The sequence below is a fragment of the Pseudopodoces humilis genome, chromosome 24 (genome assembly GCF_049639895.1).
Source record: "Pseudopodoces humilis isolate 2021_Gansu_Grassland_sample_001 chromosome 24, ASM4963989v1, whole genome shotgun sequence".
In the NCBI taxonomy this organism is placed as follows: Eukaryota; Metazoa; Chordata; class Aves; order Passeriformes; family Paridae; genus Pseudopodoces; species Pseudopodoces humilis.
Window position 1 is genome coordinate 242,480 of NC_142223.1, and position 17,699 is coordinate 260,178.

Here is a 17,699-nt window from a genome sequence, read left to right on the forward strand (position 1 = left end):
AGCTTGGGCACTACATTTGGTGGCCCTGGCCCTGTCACACCCACCCCTGTCCCCACCTCGTGTGTCCCTGGGGGGAGGCTCTGGGGGATGGGGGTGCCAGGGAGGGCATTAGAGAGGGGAGGGGGGGTAGGAGCAGGGGGGTTGTGGGTGGGGGTCCCAGCTGTGGATGGGGGCCACCCTGGAGGTGAGAGAAGAAGGGTTAAGGATGAGTTACCAGGACTGGGAAGTTACAGGTAAGGGGGTTCCTGGGGTGCCAGGGATGGAGGTATGGGAGGGGACAGGGATGAGGGTCCCTGAGTACCAGGGATGGGGGTTAGGGATGAATGGGGTCTGCCGAGAGCCAGGGGGGGGAAGGGGGGAGCCAGCTCTGGGTCCCAGGGAGAGCTGCGGGGGGAACCCCGTGAGCCGAATTTGTGGGGAGATGTGGGTGATGGGCAGAGCGGTACCCGGGTACCAACCGCAGGTGGGGGCTGGAGCTGTCTGCGGGATCCGCGGCTCTGCGGGGACCCGGGCGCTGGGCAGGGGGGGGACAGCCGGGCGCTCTCGGGGGGTGACAGGGACAGGGAGGGGGGGCCCCAGCTCCGGATCTCAGTTGCCGGTGCCCGTGGCCGGTCCCTGGTGCGGTGCCCGGTTCCCGGTACCGGTGCCCGGTCCCGCCGCCCCCGGAGGGGCCGCCCCGCCCCGCCGCACGTGACGCTGCGCGGTGGCAGCGAGCGCCGGGCCCCGCTCGGCTCCGCTCGGTACCGGCCCCGCTCCGGGGCCGCCGCCCCCGGTAAGTGCCGCCCTGCGGGGACCGGGCCCCGCGCTCCCCCCGGACACAGCCCTCTGGGGATGTCCCCTCGTCCCCAGCGCAGCACCGGGGGGTCCGTCCGCCCGTGACCTTCACCGCTGCCGGTACCGGGGGAGGGGATGGGGGGGGAAGATGCTCCTGGCCTGGGGAAAAAGACCCCGGGGTGGGGAGGGGGGGGTGAGTCCCCCATTGGGCCCTCAGCCGGTCCCCCCCAAATGTCTTCTCCATGATTACCCCTATAACTTGCCCCCCCCCCCCCAAACCTGCCCCCCTCTTCTGCCCCACATCATCTGCTCCCCCCGTCTCAGTCTCCCCAGTCTGACTCCCGTGTCACCCCAAACCAAATCTCCCCCTCCCCACCCCCCCAGTCTGGCCCCCACATTTAGAACCTCTTCCCCCCCCCCCCCCCCGGTGCTCCCCCCACCCTCCCCGCCTTGGATGCCGGGGGGTGTGGGGAGCGATAGGGGAGCCCCCCCAGGGCCGCCCCCAGCCCGGCGGGGTCACGCTGCGGCCCAGGGAAGGGTCGCGTTTGCACGGGGACGGATGGCAATGTCGCATTGGCACGGGGACACCGGCGGGTCGCACTCGCACGGGGACGGGTCGCACCTGCAGCAGGGCTGTGCTTGGCTGTGCCTGTGTTTGCACCAGCGCCGTGTTTGCCCAGGGACGGGTCACACCTGCACCGGGGTTGTCTTTGCACAGGAACGGGGCTCGTTTGCACCGGTGCCGTGTTTGCTCAGGGACGGTGACATTTGCACGAGGGTCCCTTTTGCACCAGGGACACACTCGCGCGTCATTGTTTGCACAGGGCCGGGTCACATTTGCACCGGGGTGTGTTTGATGGGGACAGTGCCATTTGCATGGGGACGGTGGCGTTTGCACGAGAATGCTCACATTGCCACAGCGAGAGCGACATTTGCACGGGGCTGGTGACACTGGCGTGGGGCCGGTGACACTGGCACGGCAATGATCGTACTTGCACGGGGACAGACCCCGGGCACGGGGTCGGTGACACCGGCTCGGGGTCAGTGACACTTTCATGGGGAGGGTGGCACTGGCGCGGGGTCGGTGACACTGGCGCGGGCAGGATCACATCTCACGGGGTGGGTGACACTTGTCGGGGTCGGTGACACTTGGGATCGGTGACACTTGGGATCGGTGACACTTTTGCGGGGTCCCGGCGCTGTCCGTGGTGCTGCCCCGCGCCGCCGCCTCCCGCCGGCAGAGGGCGCCCTTCGGGGCGGGGTTGGGTCTGGGGGGTCTCAGTGCCCCCATGGGGTGACCCCGCTCCGCTGGCCCTGGCACCGGCAGGGTGACACCTGGCTCGCTGCCATCAGCTGGCTCCAGGGGTAAGGCTGCTGGCCGGGCATCCTGGAGAGGGGCTGTGGGGGAGCTCTCCTCTCCCCCAGGAAGCGCCATGGGCCCCCCTGGACCCCCGCACACCACCTAGACTCGTCTCCAGCCAGCAGCACGTCCCAACCCCGAGGTAAGCACCCATGGATTCCCCCCGCCCAAGGATGCCCGCCCCAAGGCAGGGAGACAGACACCCACAGCCCCTCTCTCCCCAGAGCAGCAGGATGGCTCAGCAGCGCCATGCCATCCCCCCGCCACTCAAGGTAGGTGTTGGGGTGGGGGCACCCCTGGGGTGCCACCATGGGCATGGCCCATCCTACCACCCATGGGTGCGAGCGTGGCTGTCACCACCCCTTGCCTTGCAGACAGAGGAGGACTACATCCCCTACCCCAGCGTGCATGAGGTAGAGCACCCACCCCTCTCCAGGGAGGGCTGCGAGGGGCGGTGGCTGGGTGGGTGGGCTGGTGGCTGGGTGCCCAAAGCACCCACCGTGGCTGTGGGTGCAGGTGCTGGGCCGGGAGGGGCCGTTCCCCCTCATCCTCCTGCCGCAGTTCGGGGGTTACTGGATTGAGGGCACCAACCACCAGCTGAGCGGGGCCCCTGAATCGCCCCCCACTCCGGCACCTGGCACCCGGGCAAAGCTGGAGGGCAACCACACGGCCAAGATCTACCGCAAGCACTTCCTGGGCAAGGTGAGGCCCAGCACCCAAGGGTGCTGCAGGTGTGGGGTCTGGGGTGGGGGGGATATCCCATGGCTATGGATGGGCAGGAGCATGGAGACCACAAGCTCAGGTGTTCATGGATGGAGGTGTGGTGTCCATGGGAATGGGAGCCCCATGGATGGGTGCTCATGTTCACAGATGCTCGTGGATGTAGGTGCGTGTATCTGTGGATATGGGAGCCCTATGGGTGATGGAAATGGGTGCTCATGGATGTAGCCCTGGGCACGGCTGCCCCATGACAAGGGTGCGTGGGGTGGGTTCTCCATGGGAATGGAAGGACACGGACACCTCATAAACACATGTGCTTTGGCACGTGGCTGCTTGTGCACGTGGGTGCTCCGTGGGGTGGGTGGTCAAGGAGGTGGGTGTTGGGTCTCCACGGGCAGGAGAGCCCCTGGCATGGTGCCCGCAGACACCGGTTCCCCATAGGTTTGCATGGACACGGGGCTCCATAGGTTTGTGTGTCCAGAGGACCTGGACGCCCCAAGGTGTGTGTGGCTCCCTGAGTGTAGGTGCCCCTTAGGTGGTACCTGTGGGTACAGGTGCTCATGGGCCCGGGTGTCCCACGGCACGAGCGCCCCCAGCATGAGCACCCTCGGCCATGGCTGCTTGGCTCCTTCCCACAGGAGCACTTCAATTACTACTCCCTGGACCCGGCGCTGGGACACCTCGTCTTCTCCCTCAAGTACGACGAGCAGGAGCACCTCCACCTGCTGCTGCGGTGAGCAGGGTGTGGGAGGCACCCGTGGGAGCTGCCGGGGGTGGGGGGGCCCCCTGACCCCCTCCTTGCTCCGCAGCACCCGTGCCCGCACCCTGCATGATGTGGTGCCCATCTCCTGCCTGGCCGAGTTCCCCAACGTGGTGCAGATGGCCAAGGTGGGTGTGACCCCGCCTCCCAGCAGCACCCATGGGTGCCCCCCAGCCCCAGCCCCCCACAGCATCACCCCTCCCTCCCACAGCTGGTGTGCGAGGACGTGAACGTGGATCGCTTCTACCCTGTGCTCTATCCCAAGGTGAACGGGACGCAGGGAGGGGGCACATGGGCACCCATGGGTGCCCCTCCCCAGCTTCTGACGCCCCCCACCCCGCAGGCATCCCGCCTCATCCTCGCCTTTGACGAGCACGTGCTCAGCAACCACTTCAAATTTGGGGTCATCTACCAAAAACTGGGGCAGGTATGGGGTGGGGTCGGTGGGGGTTTGGGTGGGGGGGGTCCCTGGGTGGGTGCTGGCACCCATCCCCACCCCGCTGCAGACCTCCGAGGAGGAGCTTTTCGGCACCACGGAGGAGAGCCCGGCCTTCGCCGAATTCCTCGAGGTCCTGGGTCAGCGGGTGCAGCTGCGGGACTTCAAGGGGTGCGTGAGGGGACGCTGGGGGGAAGGACCCACAGGGTCAGGGTGCCCATCTCACCCACCCACCCACGCAGGTTCCGAGGGGGGCTGGATGTGACCCACGGACAGACAGGCAGCGAGTCGGTCTATTGCCACTTCCGTGACAAGGAGATCATGTTCCACGTCTCCACCAAACTGCCCTACACCGAGGGGGATGCCCAGCAGGTGGGCACCCATGGGTGCTGGGGGGGTGAAAGGAGGGGGAACGGGGGGGACACTTGTGTGCTTTAGAGCAGGGGGTTGGAGGTGGTCCTGGGGCACTCCTATGGGGTGGAAGGGCTGTTGGGGCTTTGGGGATGTCCCATGGAATGGAGGGGACTCCTGGGACATCCATGGGTGGTGGTGGACATCCGTGGGGCTCGGGAGGTGGCAGGGCACTCATGGGTGTGGGGACACATCTTTGGGATGCAGAGGACTGGTAAGGCACCTGTGGGTGCTGGGGGGAGCTGTGGGATGCAGGGGGCTGGTGGAGCATCTGTGGGTGTTGGGGTGCACCTATGGCGCACAGGGGCTTTCATTGCTCTTGATGTCCCCGGTGTGACCACCCTCTGTCCCTCGTGTCCTGCTGTGTGCCCCCACGTCCCTCCGCATCCCACCTGCCCCCACAGCTGCAGCGGAAGCGTCACATCGGCAACGACATCGTGGCCATCGTCTTCCAGGATGAGAACACACCGTTCGTCCCCGACATGATCGCCTCCAACTTCCTCCACGCCTTCGTGGTGGTGCAGCTGGAGCAGGGGGGCTCCCAGGGCACCCTCTACAAGGTACCCTCCCGTGCCTCAGTGTCCCCGTCCCCATGGGGGCCCGCAGGGTGCCCCGTCACCCTCACACCCGCCGCAGGTCTCCGTCACCGCCCGTGACGACGTGCCCTTCTTCGGCCCGCCGCTGCCCGACCCCGCCGTCTTCAGGAAGGTGAGAGCCCTTGGGAGCCCCCCGGGGGTCCCTGGTGACACCGAGCCAGCCACGCACCCACCCAGGACCGCCCCCACTCCGCAGGGCCCCGAGTTCCAGGAGTTCCTGCTGACCAAGCTCATTAACGCCGAGTACGCCTGTTACCGAGCTGAGAAGTTCGCCAAGCTGGAGGTGCGGGCAGGGGGTGCGGGATGAGCACGGGGTGCTGGGGGGCACCCAGAGGGGCTGGGCAAGGCGTGGGGCACAACACGAGGCTGTGGATGTGGGGGCCGAGCCCACGGTGGGACCTGTGCAGACGGATGGGCCGTGGGTGGGCAGGGGCCGGGTCCCCCTCTGGGTGCCCGGGGTAGGGGCGGCAGCGCGGTGGGGAGGGGGCTGCGAGGGGAGGCCCCCAGGGCGTGCAGCGCTGCAGGGTGGGCGTCCCGTGTGGGTGTCCCGTGTGCTGCGGGATGGGTGCGGGGCCGGGAGCGGGGCCGGGAGCGGGGCCGGGTGCGGGGCCGGGTGCGGGGCCGGGTGCGGGGCTCGCGTGGGCGCAGCGGTGCGGGGCTGGTGCGCAGGAGCGGACGCGGGCGGCGCTGCTGGAGACGCTGCACGAGGAGCTGCAGGCCCGCAGCCAGGCCATGCTGGGGCTCGGCCCCGACGACGAGCGCCCCGACAACGGCGGCGCCGCCCCGGGCTTCTTCGAGTCCTTCAAGGTGGGGCGCGGGGATCCCGCACCCCCCACACGCCCCCACGCAGCACTGTGGGGCTCAGCCCCGCCCCTGACGCCTGCGGGGCCGGGTCCCCTCCCCGGGTCCCCTCCCCGGGTCCCCTCCACGGGTCGCCTCCCCGGGTCCCCTCCCCGGGTCCCTTCCCCGGGTCCCATCCCCGGGTCCCCCCCGCCCAAGACACGCCCCCTCTGCACTGACCCCGCCCCCTGCGCGCGCAGCCGATCTGCGGGCGAGTTCCTGAGGCCGCGCCCAGCCCAGGCCACGCCCCCTCATGGACCGGAACGGTCCCGTGCGCTCAAGCTCCGCCCATTTCCCATCGAACCACACCCATTGAGGCCACGCCCCCACCTCGCATAAGCCCCGCCCAGGTCGCGCTCCCCGCCCCTCACGCGAAGCCCCTCCCACCCGGTCCTTGGCTCCGCCCCCTCGCGATCCCCCCGGTTCCCGGTTCCCCCCTCCCCGTGGCCCCGGTACTGACGCGCTGCCGCCCCCAGTCGCTGCTGGTGCCCGGGGGCCGCCGGGGGCGCCGCGGCAGCGCCATCGGGCTGGGCTCGGTGGAAGAGGTGGGTACCTCGCTGTCCCCGCTCGGTGTCCCCCCGGTTCCCGGTGTCCCCCCGGTTAACGGCGCCCCGCAGGCGCTGCTGGTGCCTGGCAAGAGCCCTTCGAGGCGGCGGCCCGGCCCCCTCGGCTCCCGCCGCTCCAGCGCCATCGGCATCGAGAGCATCCAGGAGGCGCCGGCCGGCAGGTGAGCGCCGGTACCGGCCCCGCCGCTGTCCCCTCCCGCTGTCCCCTCCCGCTGTCCCCTCCCGCTGTCCCCTCCCGCTGTCGCCTCACTGCCGTCGTCTCCCCGCAGGGACGGCCCCGCAGCCGCCGACGGCTCCAGCTCCACACACAGCTCCCCCGAGAGCCGCCGGAACCCCGACAGGTCCCGCAGCTGCCACCAGGATCGGGGACACGGGGAGAGAAGGGCACTGGGATGGGGTGGCACTGGGGTGGGACTCCATGGGGACTGGAAGGCACTGGGATGCTGTGGTAAGGGGACAGGGTGGCACCGGTACCAGGTGACTCCAAGGCGAGGTGACACGGGGACAGGGTGACACCAGGGTGACAGGGAGGACACTGGGATGGTGTAGCTCAAGGACAGGGTGACACCGCCTGGGGTGGCACAGGGATGGGCACGGGCAGGGCGATGTGAAGATGACACAGGGACTGGAGGGATGGGACAGTAAGGGAATGCAGTGGGCCGGGGTGACCTCGGGGCGGGGTGGCACAGGGACACATGGCACGGACACAGGCTGGTATAATGACAAGAGACGTGGGGACAGGATTGCATGGGGCTGGGACCTCCCAGGGATGGCACGGGGTGGGGACAGGGCGTAGGGTGACATGAGGATGCAGTGTCCTGGTCGGGGTGGTGTGGGGACAGGGTGTCCCGGGGCCAGCATAACATCGCAGCGGGCCGCGGTGGTGGCCACGAGGCGAGGTGCCAGCCTGTTGTGGCCTTGGGGACTGTCCCTGGCCTTGGGGACTGTCCCTGGCAGGGCCGAGAAGCCAGAGGCGCCGGATTTCTCCCGCTCCTCCTCCAGCGCCAGCAGCTTCGGCAGCGCCGCGGAGGAGCCGGGCGAGCCCGGACGGGTACGGGGAGCCCGGGCGGGGGGTCCGGGGGGGCAGCCCGGGGTGGGCAGCACCCCCATGACCCCCCCACGCCCCCTCAGGAAAGCCGCTCGCCCTCGGGGAGCCACCGCGACGCCTTCACTGACACTCCGTGGCCAGATGACCCCCCCGGAACCCCCCCAGGTAGCCCAGCACCCCCGGCTCGGGGCGCCGCGGGGCTGGGGGACCCCTCGGGGTACTCATGTTCCCCCCTTTTTCTCCCAGGCCGTTGCCCGCCTGACCCCCCCTGCCCTGAGATCAAAATCCAGCTGGAGCAGCCCCCCCCTAATCCGGTGAGGCTGTTCCCTCCCTCCACCAGTGCAGTATGGGGGTGCCCACATTGGGGTGCCCCCACTGATGTCCCTCCCACAGGGCTCATAGTCACCCCCCCTACCCACGGGGGTGTCACCGCTTCGCCCCCTCTGTGTGCCACCCCCGTGCCAGGAGCTGAAGCCATCATCCCCGGTGCAGGATTTGGGGAGACCCCCCCAAAATATTGGGATGTGCCCCCCTCCAGACAATCTCTGTCACCCCAAAAACCCCTTGGGTGAGGGGGTGATGCACTACAAAGGGGCCCCCCCTTCACTGTGACCCCAAAAGGAAGAGTGGGTCCAACCCCAGCATCACCCCCTCCCCCCCAAAAAAGAAGGGACTCAAATCCAGGGTAACCCCAAGGTGGAGCTCCCCCTCCCCCCCCCTTTATTATAAGGGAAGAAAGTTCTGGAATGGGCCAGAGGCTGGAATTGCGGGGAGGGGGAGGAATATTTTTTCACACCCTCCCAAACTGTGTTTGTGTTTCCCGTGAGTCCTGTATAAAATAAAAGTTTATTTATCGCTACAGTGGGGGAGGTCTCCGATATCTAGGGGGTCCCAAAACCCCAAACATCAGTGGGGGCTCTAAAAACTCTAATTTCAGGGGGTCATTTAGCCAAATGTTGGGTTTCACTGCAGCTAAGCTGAGCAAAGCCTTTCTTTGATGGGGTCCCTGGTTTTGGGATGCTGTGAGTACCCCGAAATACGGCAGGCGTTGCCTCCCCCTCCCCCAAAGTGCCTCTTTCGGCTCTGCTGGTCAGCCTGGTGTCAGGAGTGGCATTTGGCCACGGCCCCGGTGGCCACTGGCATCCTGTCAACCCCCTGGCCAAGGAAAAGTGGTTCCCACCCCCCTGAATCCCCCAAAACCACGCGGCACCCCGGGAGTGGTTAAACATAGCTCGGGGCTGCCCGAATTCTGGGAAGTGCCAGCAGCCGGATCCGGCAATGCCGGGAGGGGGCAAAGGCGGGGACAGAGCCCCCTCAAACCCAGCCCTGCCGGGGGCACCGCTTGCACCTGCTCGGAGGGATCCTGGTTAATGAGGAACTGGATTTTCAATTATAAAACTGGTGAGTAAATACGAAAAACAAGGGAGGGTGTTTAGGGGCGTTTTGGAAGGGGTTTGGGGGAGGCAGTGTTTTCCCAGCCGTTTGCGCTCATGGGCACCGTGGGGCTTTCGTGGGTGCACAGCGACTTGTGCACGTGCCAGGGATAATTTGCACGAGCACAGTGACTTGGGCACGTGTTTGCACTGTACATTTTCACTGTATGGACGGGCATGGTGACTCAGGGACAGTCCCGTGCACAGTGGCTTTTGTACCTTGTGGAAAGGGGAATTGGAGCACAGTGCCATCCGTGCGGAGCCGTTTGCACATGCAGGGCACTACGCACCGCGACATCTCAGTGAAATCCTCGTGTGCAAGGGGACATTTGCACACTCAGGGCGCTCTGTGCTGAGCTCAGGCCGTGTCTGCAGGTGCACAGTGACGCTGGCACTGTCACATTTGCATGTGCAAGGCACAGCACCCGCTGGCACGGTGACATTGGCACAAGCACAGTGACATTTGCCCGCTCCTTGCACCCTTTGCACACCCAGTGTCGATGTCCCTGCCCAGCCCTCACGCTCCCAGCACCCTTCCAACTGCACAAACCCCTTTCCCCTTTCGACCCCACCTACTAAAATTACCCCCTAATTAACTCACCCTAATGAAGGGGGCGTGTCCCAGGGCCTCCCACCCCTTACATCCCGCTTTGCTGCCTTCGCCCCTCATCCACAGCCCCAGCCCCAATCCTTCCCAAATCCCTCCCAGGGCAGCAAATTGCTTTAACCCAAAGAATTGTAAAACAAAGTAAATCACTGAGGAGACAACAAAACCCAAGTTTAGGGACAAATTAACCCGATGAGTTAATTTTTTTTCCCATCTTCGTGTGGTCTCTGGCTCCCCACACATGTGACGAGTTGGGCACCAGGGTCAGTCCTCAGCCAAGGGACCGCAGAGGCATTTTGGGACCCAGCCCCATCGCATTTCGCTCAAAGAGGGGGTTTTATCCGCCGAGGCTCCAGCTGCCATCCCCAATCCTGCGGTGGGTTTGGGATAGGCCAGGGAATGTTGCTAATTATAGGGAAGGAACCATGTATTTACAGAGGCAGCTCCCAGCACCAAACCGCCAGCGGCTGCTTTAGCTCCGCTGAGTCTCTCTGTTCTCTCGCTCTTTCCCGGGCGCTGCTGTCCACAAAAAAATAAAAAGGGGGGATGAATTAAAAATAAATCCCCCTTGGTGATTTGCAAGAGGCACTTTAGCAGAGGAGGAGGAGGAGGAGGCTGAAGAAGGGCAGGAGCAGGGGGGTGGCAGGGCGGGTGGCGGCGTTGCAGTGGCCTCGGTTGGAGCCGATGCAGGCGGCGTAGGCCATGGCGTGGGGGATGTAGTTCTGCTCGTGGACCCCGTGCAGCAGGTGGGCCATGGGCCCGCGGGCGAACACGGCCACGTCCTCGCCACCGTGGGTCTCCTGCCGGAGCGGCACGGCTGACTGCGCCTGGTAGTCGGCGTGTGCTGGGGTAAACAGCACGGGTGAGAATCGTGTAAGAACCCAGCTCGTTTTAGCCAAGTTGGGATGATTTTAAGGGGTTTTGGCCTAAAACACACTCACCGAAATCCACGGCAGAGACGTTTTCTCGTTCGCCTGCCACGATTTTATAGCCGGGGCCGTTGCCGTAGAGGATGGAGGTGAAGGGTTTGCGGTCCACATCGCTCTGCATCGGGGCCAGGCCTGGTGGTGTGCCACAGTCACCAGGATGGAATCCCCCCAGGGTGTCCCCACAGCATCCCCACGGTGTCCCCAAGCTGTCCCCGGCACCATGGCCGGGCAGAGCTCACCAAAGATGGGGTTCCCGCGGGGGGTGTAGCCACCAAAGGTGAAGACGTGCGAGTGGTCAGCGGTGACGACACTGAGTGTGTCCTGGGTGGACGTGAGGCGTGTGGCCAGCCCAATGGCCCTGTCCAGCTCCACGGCCTCGTGCAGCGCCTGCTTTGCCTTCCCCTCGTGGTGCCCGTGGTCGATGCGGCCGCCTGCGGAACCCGGCGCTGCTCGGTATTGCCCTCCCTTCCTCTTCCCAGCCTTGCACTCCCCTTTATTCCCTTTCTGCGTCTCCCCATCACCCTATTTACCCCCCCTTTTTACATTCCACATCCTCCCTTTTGCACTCCCATCAGCTCTTTTATTCTTCCTTTTTATCCCCCTACCCTTAATCTGTTTTAGCATTCCACCTTCACCCCTTTTTCCCTTCTTGCACCTTCATTGTCCCTGTTACCTCTCTTTTTGCATTCCCCCATATCCCCTTTATCTGTCATTTGTGTACCCCCCACCACCCCCTTATCCTTCCTCCTCATCCCCTTTTTTTGCACTCCCATCTCCCCATGATCCTCCCTTTTTGTGCCATCACCCTTACTCCCCATTTTTGTTCTTCCATCTCTCCATTTCCCGTCCTTTTGCACGGTCCAGTCCTCACTTTTTGTACCTCCCCTTTGTCCAATTCCCCACCTTTCTGCAGCCTCTTTTGTACCTCATCACCCCCTTTTTCCTCCCCTTTTTGTATCCCCATCACTCCCTTTGCACCCTTTTATTGAATCCCCTCCCATTTTGCACCCTCATTGCCCTATTTTATCCCCTATTTTTGCACCCCCATGAACTCCCACCTTCAACCAGGAGGAAGAACCCCCGGGGATTTTTCTGGAGTATCCTGATGGCCACGGACACCATCTCGCTGAGGGATGGATCTGTCTCGTTGTTCCTGTCCAGCTCGTACACCATGTCCCCTGGCTCGAAGAGGCCTGGGGACAGGGACACTGCTGGGCACATCCTTTTCCCACCAAAAGAAAAAGGGGGGGCCAAATCCTGCTCCTTGTGCTGGCTCAAGTGTTTCACACACCGCCGGATCCAGGAAGATCAGATAGAACCCGGTGATAATCCCAGCCCTTCCTTCCTCCTGCCCGGCAGGATTCCACATTCCAGATGGGATGGGAATTTCACTGCTGACAAAAGAGCTGCATCCCTAGGAGGGAGCTGTGTCCCAGGGTGGGAGCAGCAGCATCCTTGGGGGTGTAACATCGTCCTTGGTGGGCAGCACATCCTCGAGAGCACACCAACATCCCCAGGGTGGGGCACCAGCATTTCCTGGGATTGCAGCCTCTTTGGGAGGTACCAGCACCCCTGGGGGCAGCGGTAGCACCACCCTTGGGGATGTAACAGCATCCCTTTGGGGTATCAGCATCCCCAGGGGGGTAACAGGATCGTCCAGCTCCCCCAGGGGATCAGAACCATCTTTGGGGCATGTCCAGGACAGGGCAGCAGCACCCTTGAGAGGATAACTGGCCACTGCAGCTGGCCCAGCACCCTAGGACAGTACAGGGGTGCCCCTAAAGCACCCAGCTCCTGCCAGGGCACCCTTGGGTGCAGGGACTCACCCAGCAGGAAGTCGGTGCGGCTGAGGTTGAGCGCCAGCAGCCCTCGCCGGTGCCACACGTACTCAGCAACCTGGGGACAGCAACAGGGGCATTGTCACCTTTCCATTGCCTCTGCCACCCCCCCAGATGCTCCCCCAAATACTCCATCCCCTAGGAATGGCTCTGTAGGGTTCCAGTGGGGTGATGTGTGTGTACCCCCACCCCCAGAGAGTCCCTTGTCACCTTGCCACGGGGCTTGGCCTCCTGCCATGCCTGGACGAGGTTCCTGCCATCCAGGCGGGTGCCCCGATGCTTCTCCTCGTGGGGATATTCCACATCACTGACATTTTTGGGGTACATGTATTTCCGTCCCCCACCCAGGATCACCTGCAAAAGAGGGGAGGAAATGTAGTTTTAAATAGCTTTTAATTGTTTTAAATTTCCCCCTCCAGATGGGGTTTAATGGGGAAGACCCTGAAGGGGCGGAATGGGATGTCCAGGAAAGCCCTGGCACTGTGGGCAAAAACACCCGAGGAATTTCACCTCACCCAAAATAACCCTGAATCTCTTCCTATTAATTAAAACCGAGGACAGAAATAACCATTTCAAGCAAGGATTTGGCTTTTTGAATAGTTTTTTTTCCCCCATCTGTGGGAAGGATGCTCCACATCGGGATCCCCACATGAACCCACTGGAATGGAGCCCCATCCCGTGGCTCTCCCTGTTTGCTTTGGAGCCTGATTTATTTGGCCTCTGTTATTTATAACCTAGCAGAGATTTTATGGTTTTTTTGTATTTTTTTCCCCCCTTTCTCTGCTTAGAAGGTGAATTATAAAGCTGCAAAACACCAACGCCAAAATTATTAACAAAAAAAAAAAGGGAAAGAAAAGTCTTTTCCCCACTATATAATTATTTCCAGCCTGGGACAGAGTTAAAATTATATTAAAGGGAAAAAAAAAAAACAAAACAGCGAAAGAGGCTATTAAAGAGCTAAATAACAGGCTGGGATGTTTTGCTTTGGGGCTATTTTGAAGGACAGAAGAAGATTTATTTACAGTGCTGAATTTCTGCATAAATCCACAGCAGGGAGCAGAACTGGGGGTAAAAGGAAGAGTTTTGAGTCTGGGAAGTATGGGAAAGGAGGAGGCTAGGATAGATTTGTGGGTCTGTGGCTTGGTCCTTGGTGCTTGTGGTCCCAGACCTATGTTTGAGTGTCCTGGTGCCATGTCCACCTGAAAGTGCCAGTACCCCACCCATGGTGGTCCCAACTCTGTGCCCATGGGTGGTCCTGAGCCCACATCTGGTGGGGGCTCTGACTCTGACCATTGTGTGGTCCTGGTTGTGCACCCATGGGTGGTCCCAGTCCACCATCGCACTGGGGTCCCAACTTTGCACCCATTGCTGGTCCTGGCCCCATATCCACCCACAATCCTGGTCCTGCACCCATGAGCGCTCTCAGCCTCACATCTGTGGGGTGGTCCTTGTCTTGTATCCACTCACAGTCCTGACCCTGCACCCCTTGGTGGCTCCAGCCCAGCATCTCCTGGGAGTCCTGGCTCTTCAGCTGTTGGTGGTCCTGGTCACACATCTATCCACAGCCCTGTCCCCACCCTTGGGTGGCTCCAGCCCCCACCCCAGGCTGCCCTGGTCCCATCCCCACCGACTCTAGGGCACATTCCTGGTGTCTTCATCCCTACCTCAATCTCAGGGATGTTCTCCACCAGCTGCCGGGCGATGTCCTTGCAGCCACCCTCCAGGGCATCCGGGGGCATCTCTCCATCTGAGTACCAGTCGCGGTTGGCAGAGTGGGCGTAGGCAGCGCTGGGTGTGGCGTGGGTCACTCGTGTGGTGGTGACAATGCCCACGGCCTTGCCTGCTCCACCAGTTCAGGGGACAATGGTGAGATCAGCCCCAAAACCCCCGGCTTGGCCTCCTGCCCAGGTCTGCCCGCCCCTCACCTGCCTCCTTGGCCCAGCGGAGGATGGAGGTCACCTCCTGGCCCTTGGTGGTGTTGCAGCGGTCCCGGGTGACACCGGCGCTGACCCCCAGGGTCCCCTCGTTGGCTTTGACGCCGCAGAGGTAGGCGGTGGCTGTGCCTGCGCTGTCGGGCACCTGGGCATTGGTGTTGTAGGTCTGGAAGTGGGAGATGGATAAAGCACCGTGGTGATCAGCACCATCATTCCCACCCTGGGCCGTCCCTCCCTGCACCAGACCCCCATCCCACCCGTGTCTCCTCTCTTTTGCCCTTTGCCCCCCGTTTTACCCCCCGCTCCCTCCACCGTGGTGGCACATCCCCCCCTCACTGCATTTCGCTGCTTTTAGCCTTTTTTCAGCCCGTATTTTGGCAGGGAGATAGAAGCCAGTGCCACGAACATCCCCACGGGGTAAACGGAGGTGGCCGCTGACTTTAATTATTATTTTAAAAGGTTTTGTTCAGCAAAACGACCCTGGGAGAAGCAGGGGGGTCCTGTGGCGTCCCGCAGCCGGCGGGCTCCTCCTGCCCGCCCTCCCCGTTCCCACGGGCGGCCCTGGCACGGCCCGCGGCCACCGGAGCCAGCTCCCTCCGCCCGCCCCTGACCTCATTTCAGCCCGCTCGATGCCGCCCGCCCGTGACCTTGCGGTGGGTGTCGCGTCCCCGTGGGCGCTCCGGGAGCCTCACCTTGGCCAGGGCCACGAAGGGGAACTTGTCCATCTCCAGCAGGCTCTCCTCGCCCTGCCCGTGCTGCAGCTGCCCTTTGAGGATGCGGGCGGCCGTGACCGTGGAGACGCCCATTCCTGCGGGACACCGTCAGCCTCGCACGGCCAGCACAACCCTCTCCATGCAAACCCCGCTCATCTCAGGTTACTGCAGACCCAGCTTAGCCCATCGTCCAGTTCATCCCATCGCTTTTATCGTAGTTTCTCGGAGCCACCAATTTTTTGCAAGCCCAGATTATTTTGCAGCCAGTTTATCCCAGCTCCCAGTTTATCCCAGCAGCAGCTTTTCATTGCAAAGCCAGTTTATCAGAGAACGCAGTTTATTGCAACACCCAGCTTTTTGCAAATCCAATTCATTCCAGCACACGGTTTATCCCAGCGCCCAAATTACGGCAAAACCAATTTACCTGAGCACCCAGTTCTTTGCCAATCCAGTTTATCCCTGCACCCAGTTTGCTGTGATCTCAGTTCATTGCAGCACCCAGTTTATGCCAGCACCCAATTTATTGCAACCCAGTTTGCCCCAGCACACAATTTCATTGCAAAGCCAATTTATTGTAGCACTCAACTTACTCTAAATTCAGTTTATACCAGCACCCAGTTAACCCCAGCACCCAACTTAACGCAAACCAAACTGATTGCAGCAACCAATATTTTTTTGCAAATCCAGTTTATCCAGCACCCAGTTTGCTGTAAACTCAATTTACTGTAGCACCCATTTATTTTGTAAATCCAGTTCATTGCAGCACCCAGTTTACCCCAGAACACAACTCAGCACAGCACCTATTTTTCCACAACATCCAATGTGTCGAAGCCCCAGTTCTTCACAGCTCCCACTTCATTGCGTTCACTTCATCACCCCCCGGTATCTGCCAGCCCCTCTGCCCCCGCCCCGGGGTGGGCGCTCCCCTCCCATCTCACCGTCCCCCAGGAACAGGATGAGGTTCTTGGCCACATTCTGGTTGAGGCGCTGGAGCCGGAGCGCGTTCCGCAGGGTCTCCTGTGCCTGCCGCCGCCAGTACTCGGGGTCCTTCTCCCTCTCTGCAGGGGAACCGGGCTCATAGCACCCAACAACACCCACTTTTGGGGTGCTGCCCTTCCAAACCTCACCTACCCGGGACCAGGGATGCTGAGCAGATCTGGGCGAGGAGGACGACGAACACAACCTTCATTCTGCGGCGCTGAGCGGGTGCTGCCAGAAGAGAGCTGCGGGGTGGGTGGCACCCGCTCGTGCCTCAGTTTCCCCACAAAGACCTTTGCCCCGGGGTCAGCCAAGCGAGGACGGAAAGAAATGTCCCTTCCCTGCACAGTCACCGATCTGACTCCCTGGGGACATGCCAACTTACCCCCGCCCCACCCCGCCTCCCCTGGCCATCAGTCCCATGAGGCACCACCTCACTGTCACCAACCCGAGCTGGAGAAAGCCGGCACGGCCCCTGTGGCACAGCGGGGTCCCCATCACATGGCCATGTCCCCATTACGTGTGTTCCCCTTCCATGCCCATGTCCCCATCGTGCTTGTACCTCTCGTGGGTCCCCATCATGTGTCCCTGTCATGTTCCCATCCCATATCCATGTCTCCACTGCAATCTCATCACACCCCCGTGTCCCCAGCACACACCCCACACACCCCACCCGTGTGTGCCCATGTCCCTAATGCACCCCCAGGTCCCCAGCACACAGCCCTGTCCCGATCCCCAGCCTGTTCCTTTCCCCATCCGCATCCCACACCTGGATCCCTGTTGCACTCCCACGTCCCCACATGACCACGTCCCATCACACATCCATGTCCTTGCTGCATCCCCATCCCGAATCGGTGTGTCCACCACATGCTCGTGTCCCTGCTGCGCGTCTGCGTCCCTGCTGCACACCCAAGTTCCTGCTGCACACTCGTGTCCCTGCTGCACACTCGTGTCCCTGCTGCACACTCGTGTCCCTGCTGCACACCCAAGTTCCTGCTGCACACTCGTGTCCCTGCTGCACACTCGTGTCCCTGCTGCACACCCAAGTTCCTGCTGCACATTCGTGTCCCTGTTGCACACCCAAGTTCCTGCTGCACACCCAAGTTCCTGTTGCACACCCAAGTTCCTGTTGCACACTTGTGTCCCTGTTGCACACTGGTGTCCCTGCTGCACACTCGTGTCCCTGTTGCACACTCGTGTCCCTGCTGCACACCCAGGTCCCTGTTGCACACTCGTGTCCCTGCTGCACACCCAGGTCCCTGTTGCACACTCGTGTCCCTGCTGCACACCCAGGTCCCTGTTGCACACTCGTGTCCCTGCTGCACACCCAGGTCCCTGTTGCACACTCGTGTCCCTACCGCATCTGTGTCCCTGTTGCGGATCCACGTTCCCATCACATGTCCATGTCCCCATGACACCCCCGTGTCCCCACCACTTGCCTTTGTCCCTGTTGCACACCCACGTCCCCACCACTTTCCCGTGTCCCCATGGTACCTCCCCTCCGCTGCACGCCCCCTCGCTCCCCGGAGACCCTCCCTCCCTCCCCCGGGATGGCAGCGGGGGCCCGGCGGGTCCTTACCGGGGCTGTCACACACGTACCCGCACTAACTTGGGTCCCGACACCCACGTCCCTCTGGGCGGCAGGAGGAGGCCGGGCCGGGGGGACCGCGAGCCCTTAAATCCCCCTGCACCCGGCCTTCGCCTCCTCCTCCTCCTCCCCTTCCTCCACCCTCCCCCTGCTGCCAGCAAGGGGGGG

The 17,699-nt window shown here is 62.8% G+C and overlaps 2 protein-coding genes across 6 annotated transcripts; one reads left to right on the top strand and one right to left on the bottom strand.

Annotated features, from left to right (window-relative positions):
* The first annotated feature begins 685 nt into the window (after window positions 1-685).
* On the top strand, window positions 686-8,370 carry RAP1GAP (RAP1 GTPase activating protein). 4 transcript variants are annotated; one of them, XM_088066528.1, is made up of 20 exons: window positions 686-772; window positions 2,102-2,276; window positions 2,359-2,406; window positions 2,509-2,547; window positions 2,651-2,836; window positions 3,493-3,587; window positions 3,664-3,742; window positions 3,826-3,879; window positions 3,958-4,041; window positions 4,121-4,221; window positions 4,293-4,422; window positions 4,866-5,021; window positions 5,098-5,169; window positions 5,254-5,340; window positions 5,727-5,864; window positions 6,374-6,624; window positions 6,733-6,804; window positions 7,421-7,514; window positions 7,595-7,676; window positions 7,758-8,370. In XM_088066528.1, the coding sequence occupies exons 3-20, from the start codon at window positions 2,368-2,370 to the stop codon at window positions 8,081-8,083; spliced, it is 2,085 nt and encodes a 694-aa protein (XP_087922654.1). In that variant the 5' UTR covers window positions 686-772; window positions 2,102-2,276; window positions 2,359-2,367; the 3' UTR covers window positions 8,084-8,370. The 4 variants fall into 4 exon arrangements, with proteins under 4 accessions (XP_087922654.1, XP_087922656.1, XP_087922655.1 ...); XM_088066530.1 differs by having other exon boundaries at window positions 707-772; window positions 2,128-2,276; window positions 2,364-2,406; XM_088066529.1 differs by lacking the exon at window positions 686-772 and having other exon boundaries at window positions 1,281-2,276; window positions 7,758-7,825; window positions 7,905-8,044.
* Window positions 8,371-9,697: 1,327 nt separating this feature from the next.
* Window positions 9,698-17,644, bottom strand: ALPL (alkaline phosphatase, biomineralization associated). 2 transcript variants are annotated; one of them, XM_005533160.3, is made up of 12 exons: window positions 17,543-17,644; window positions 16,097-16,188; window positions 15,904-16,023; window positions 14,945-15,060; window positions 14,244-14,418; window positions 13,983-14,158; window positions 12,529-12,672; window positions 12,307-12,376; window positions 11,539-11,673; window positions 10,720-10,911; window positions 10,493-10,612; window positions 9,698-10,395 (listed from the first exon to the last, which is right to left on the bottom strand). In XM_005533160.3, the coding sequence occupies exons 2-12, from the start codon at window positions 16,152-16,154 to the stop codon at window positions 10,142-10,144; spliced, it is 1,560 nt and encodes a 519-aa protein (XP_005533217.1). In that variant the 5' UTR covers window positions 16,155-16,188; window positions 17,543-17,644; the 3' UTR covers window positions 9,698-10,141. The 2 variants fall into 2 exon arrangements, with proteins under 2 accessions (XP_005533217.1, XP_014117179.1); XM_014261704.2 differs by having other exon boundaries at window positions 17,523-17,641.
* Window positions 17,645-17,699: the final 55 nt, after the last annotated feature.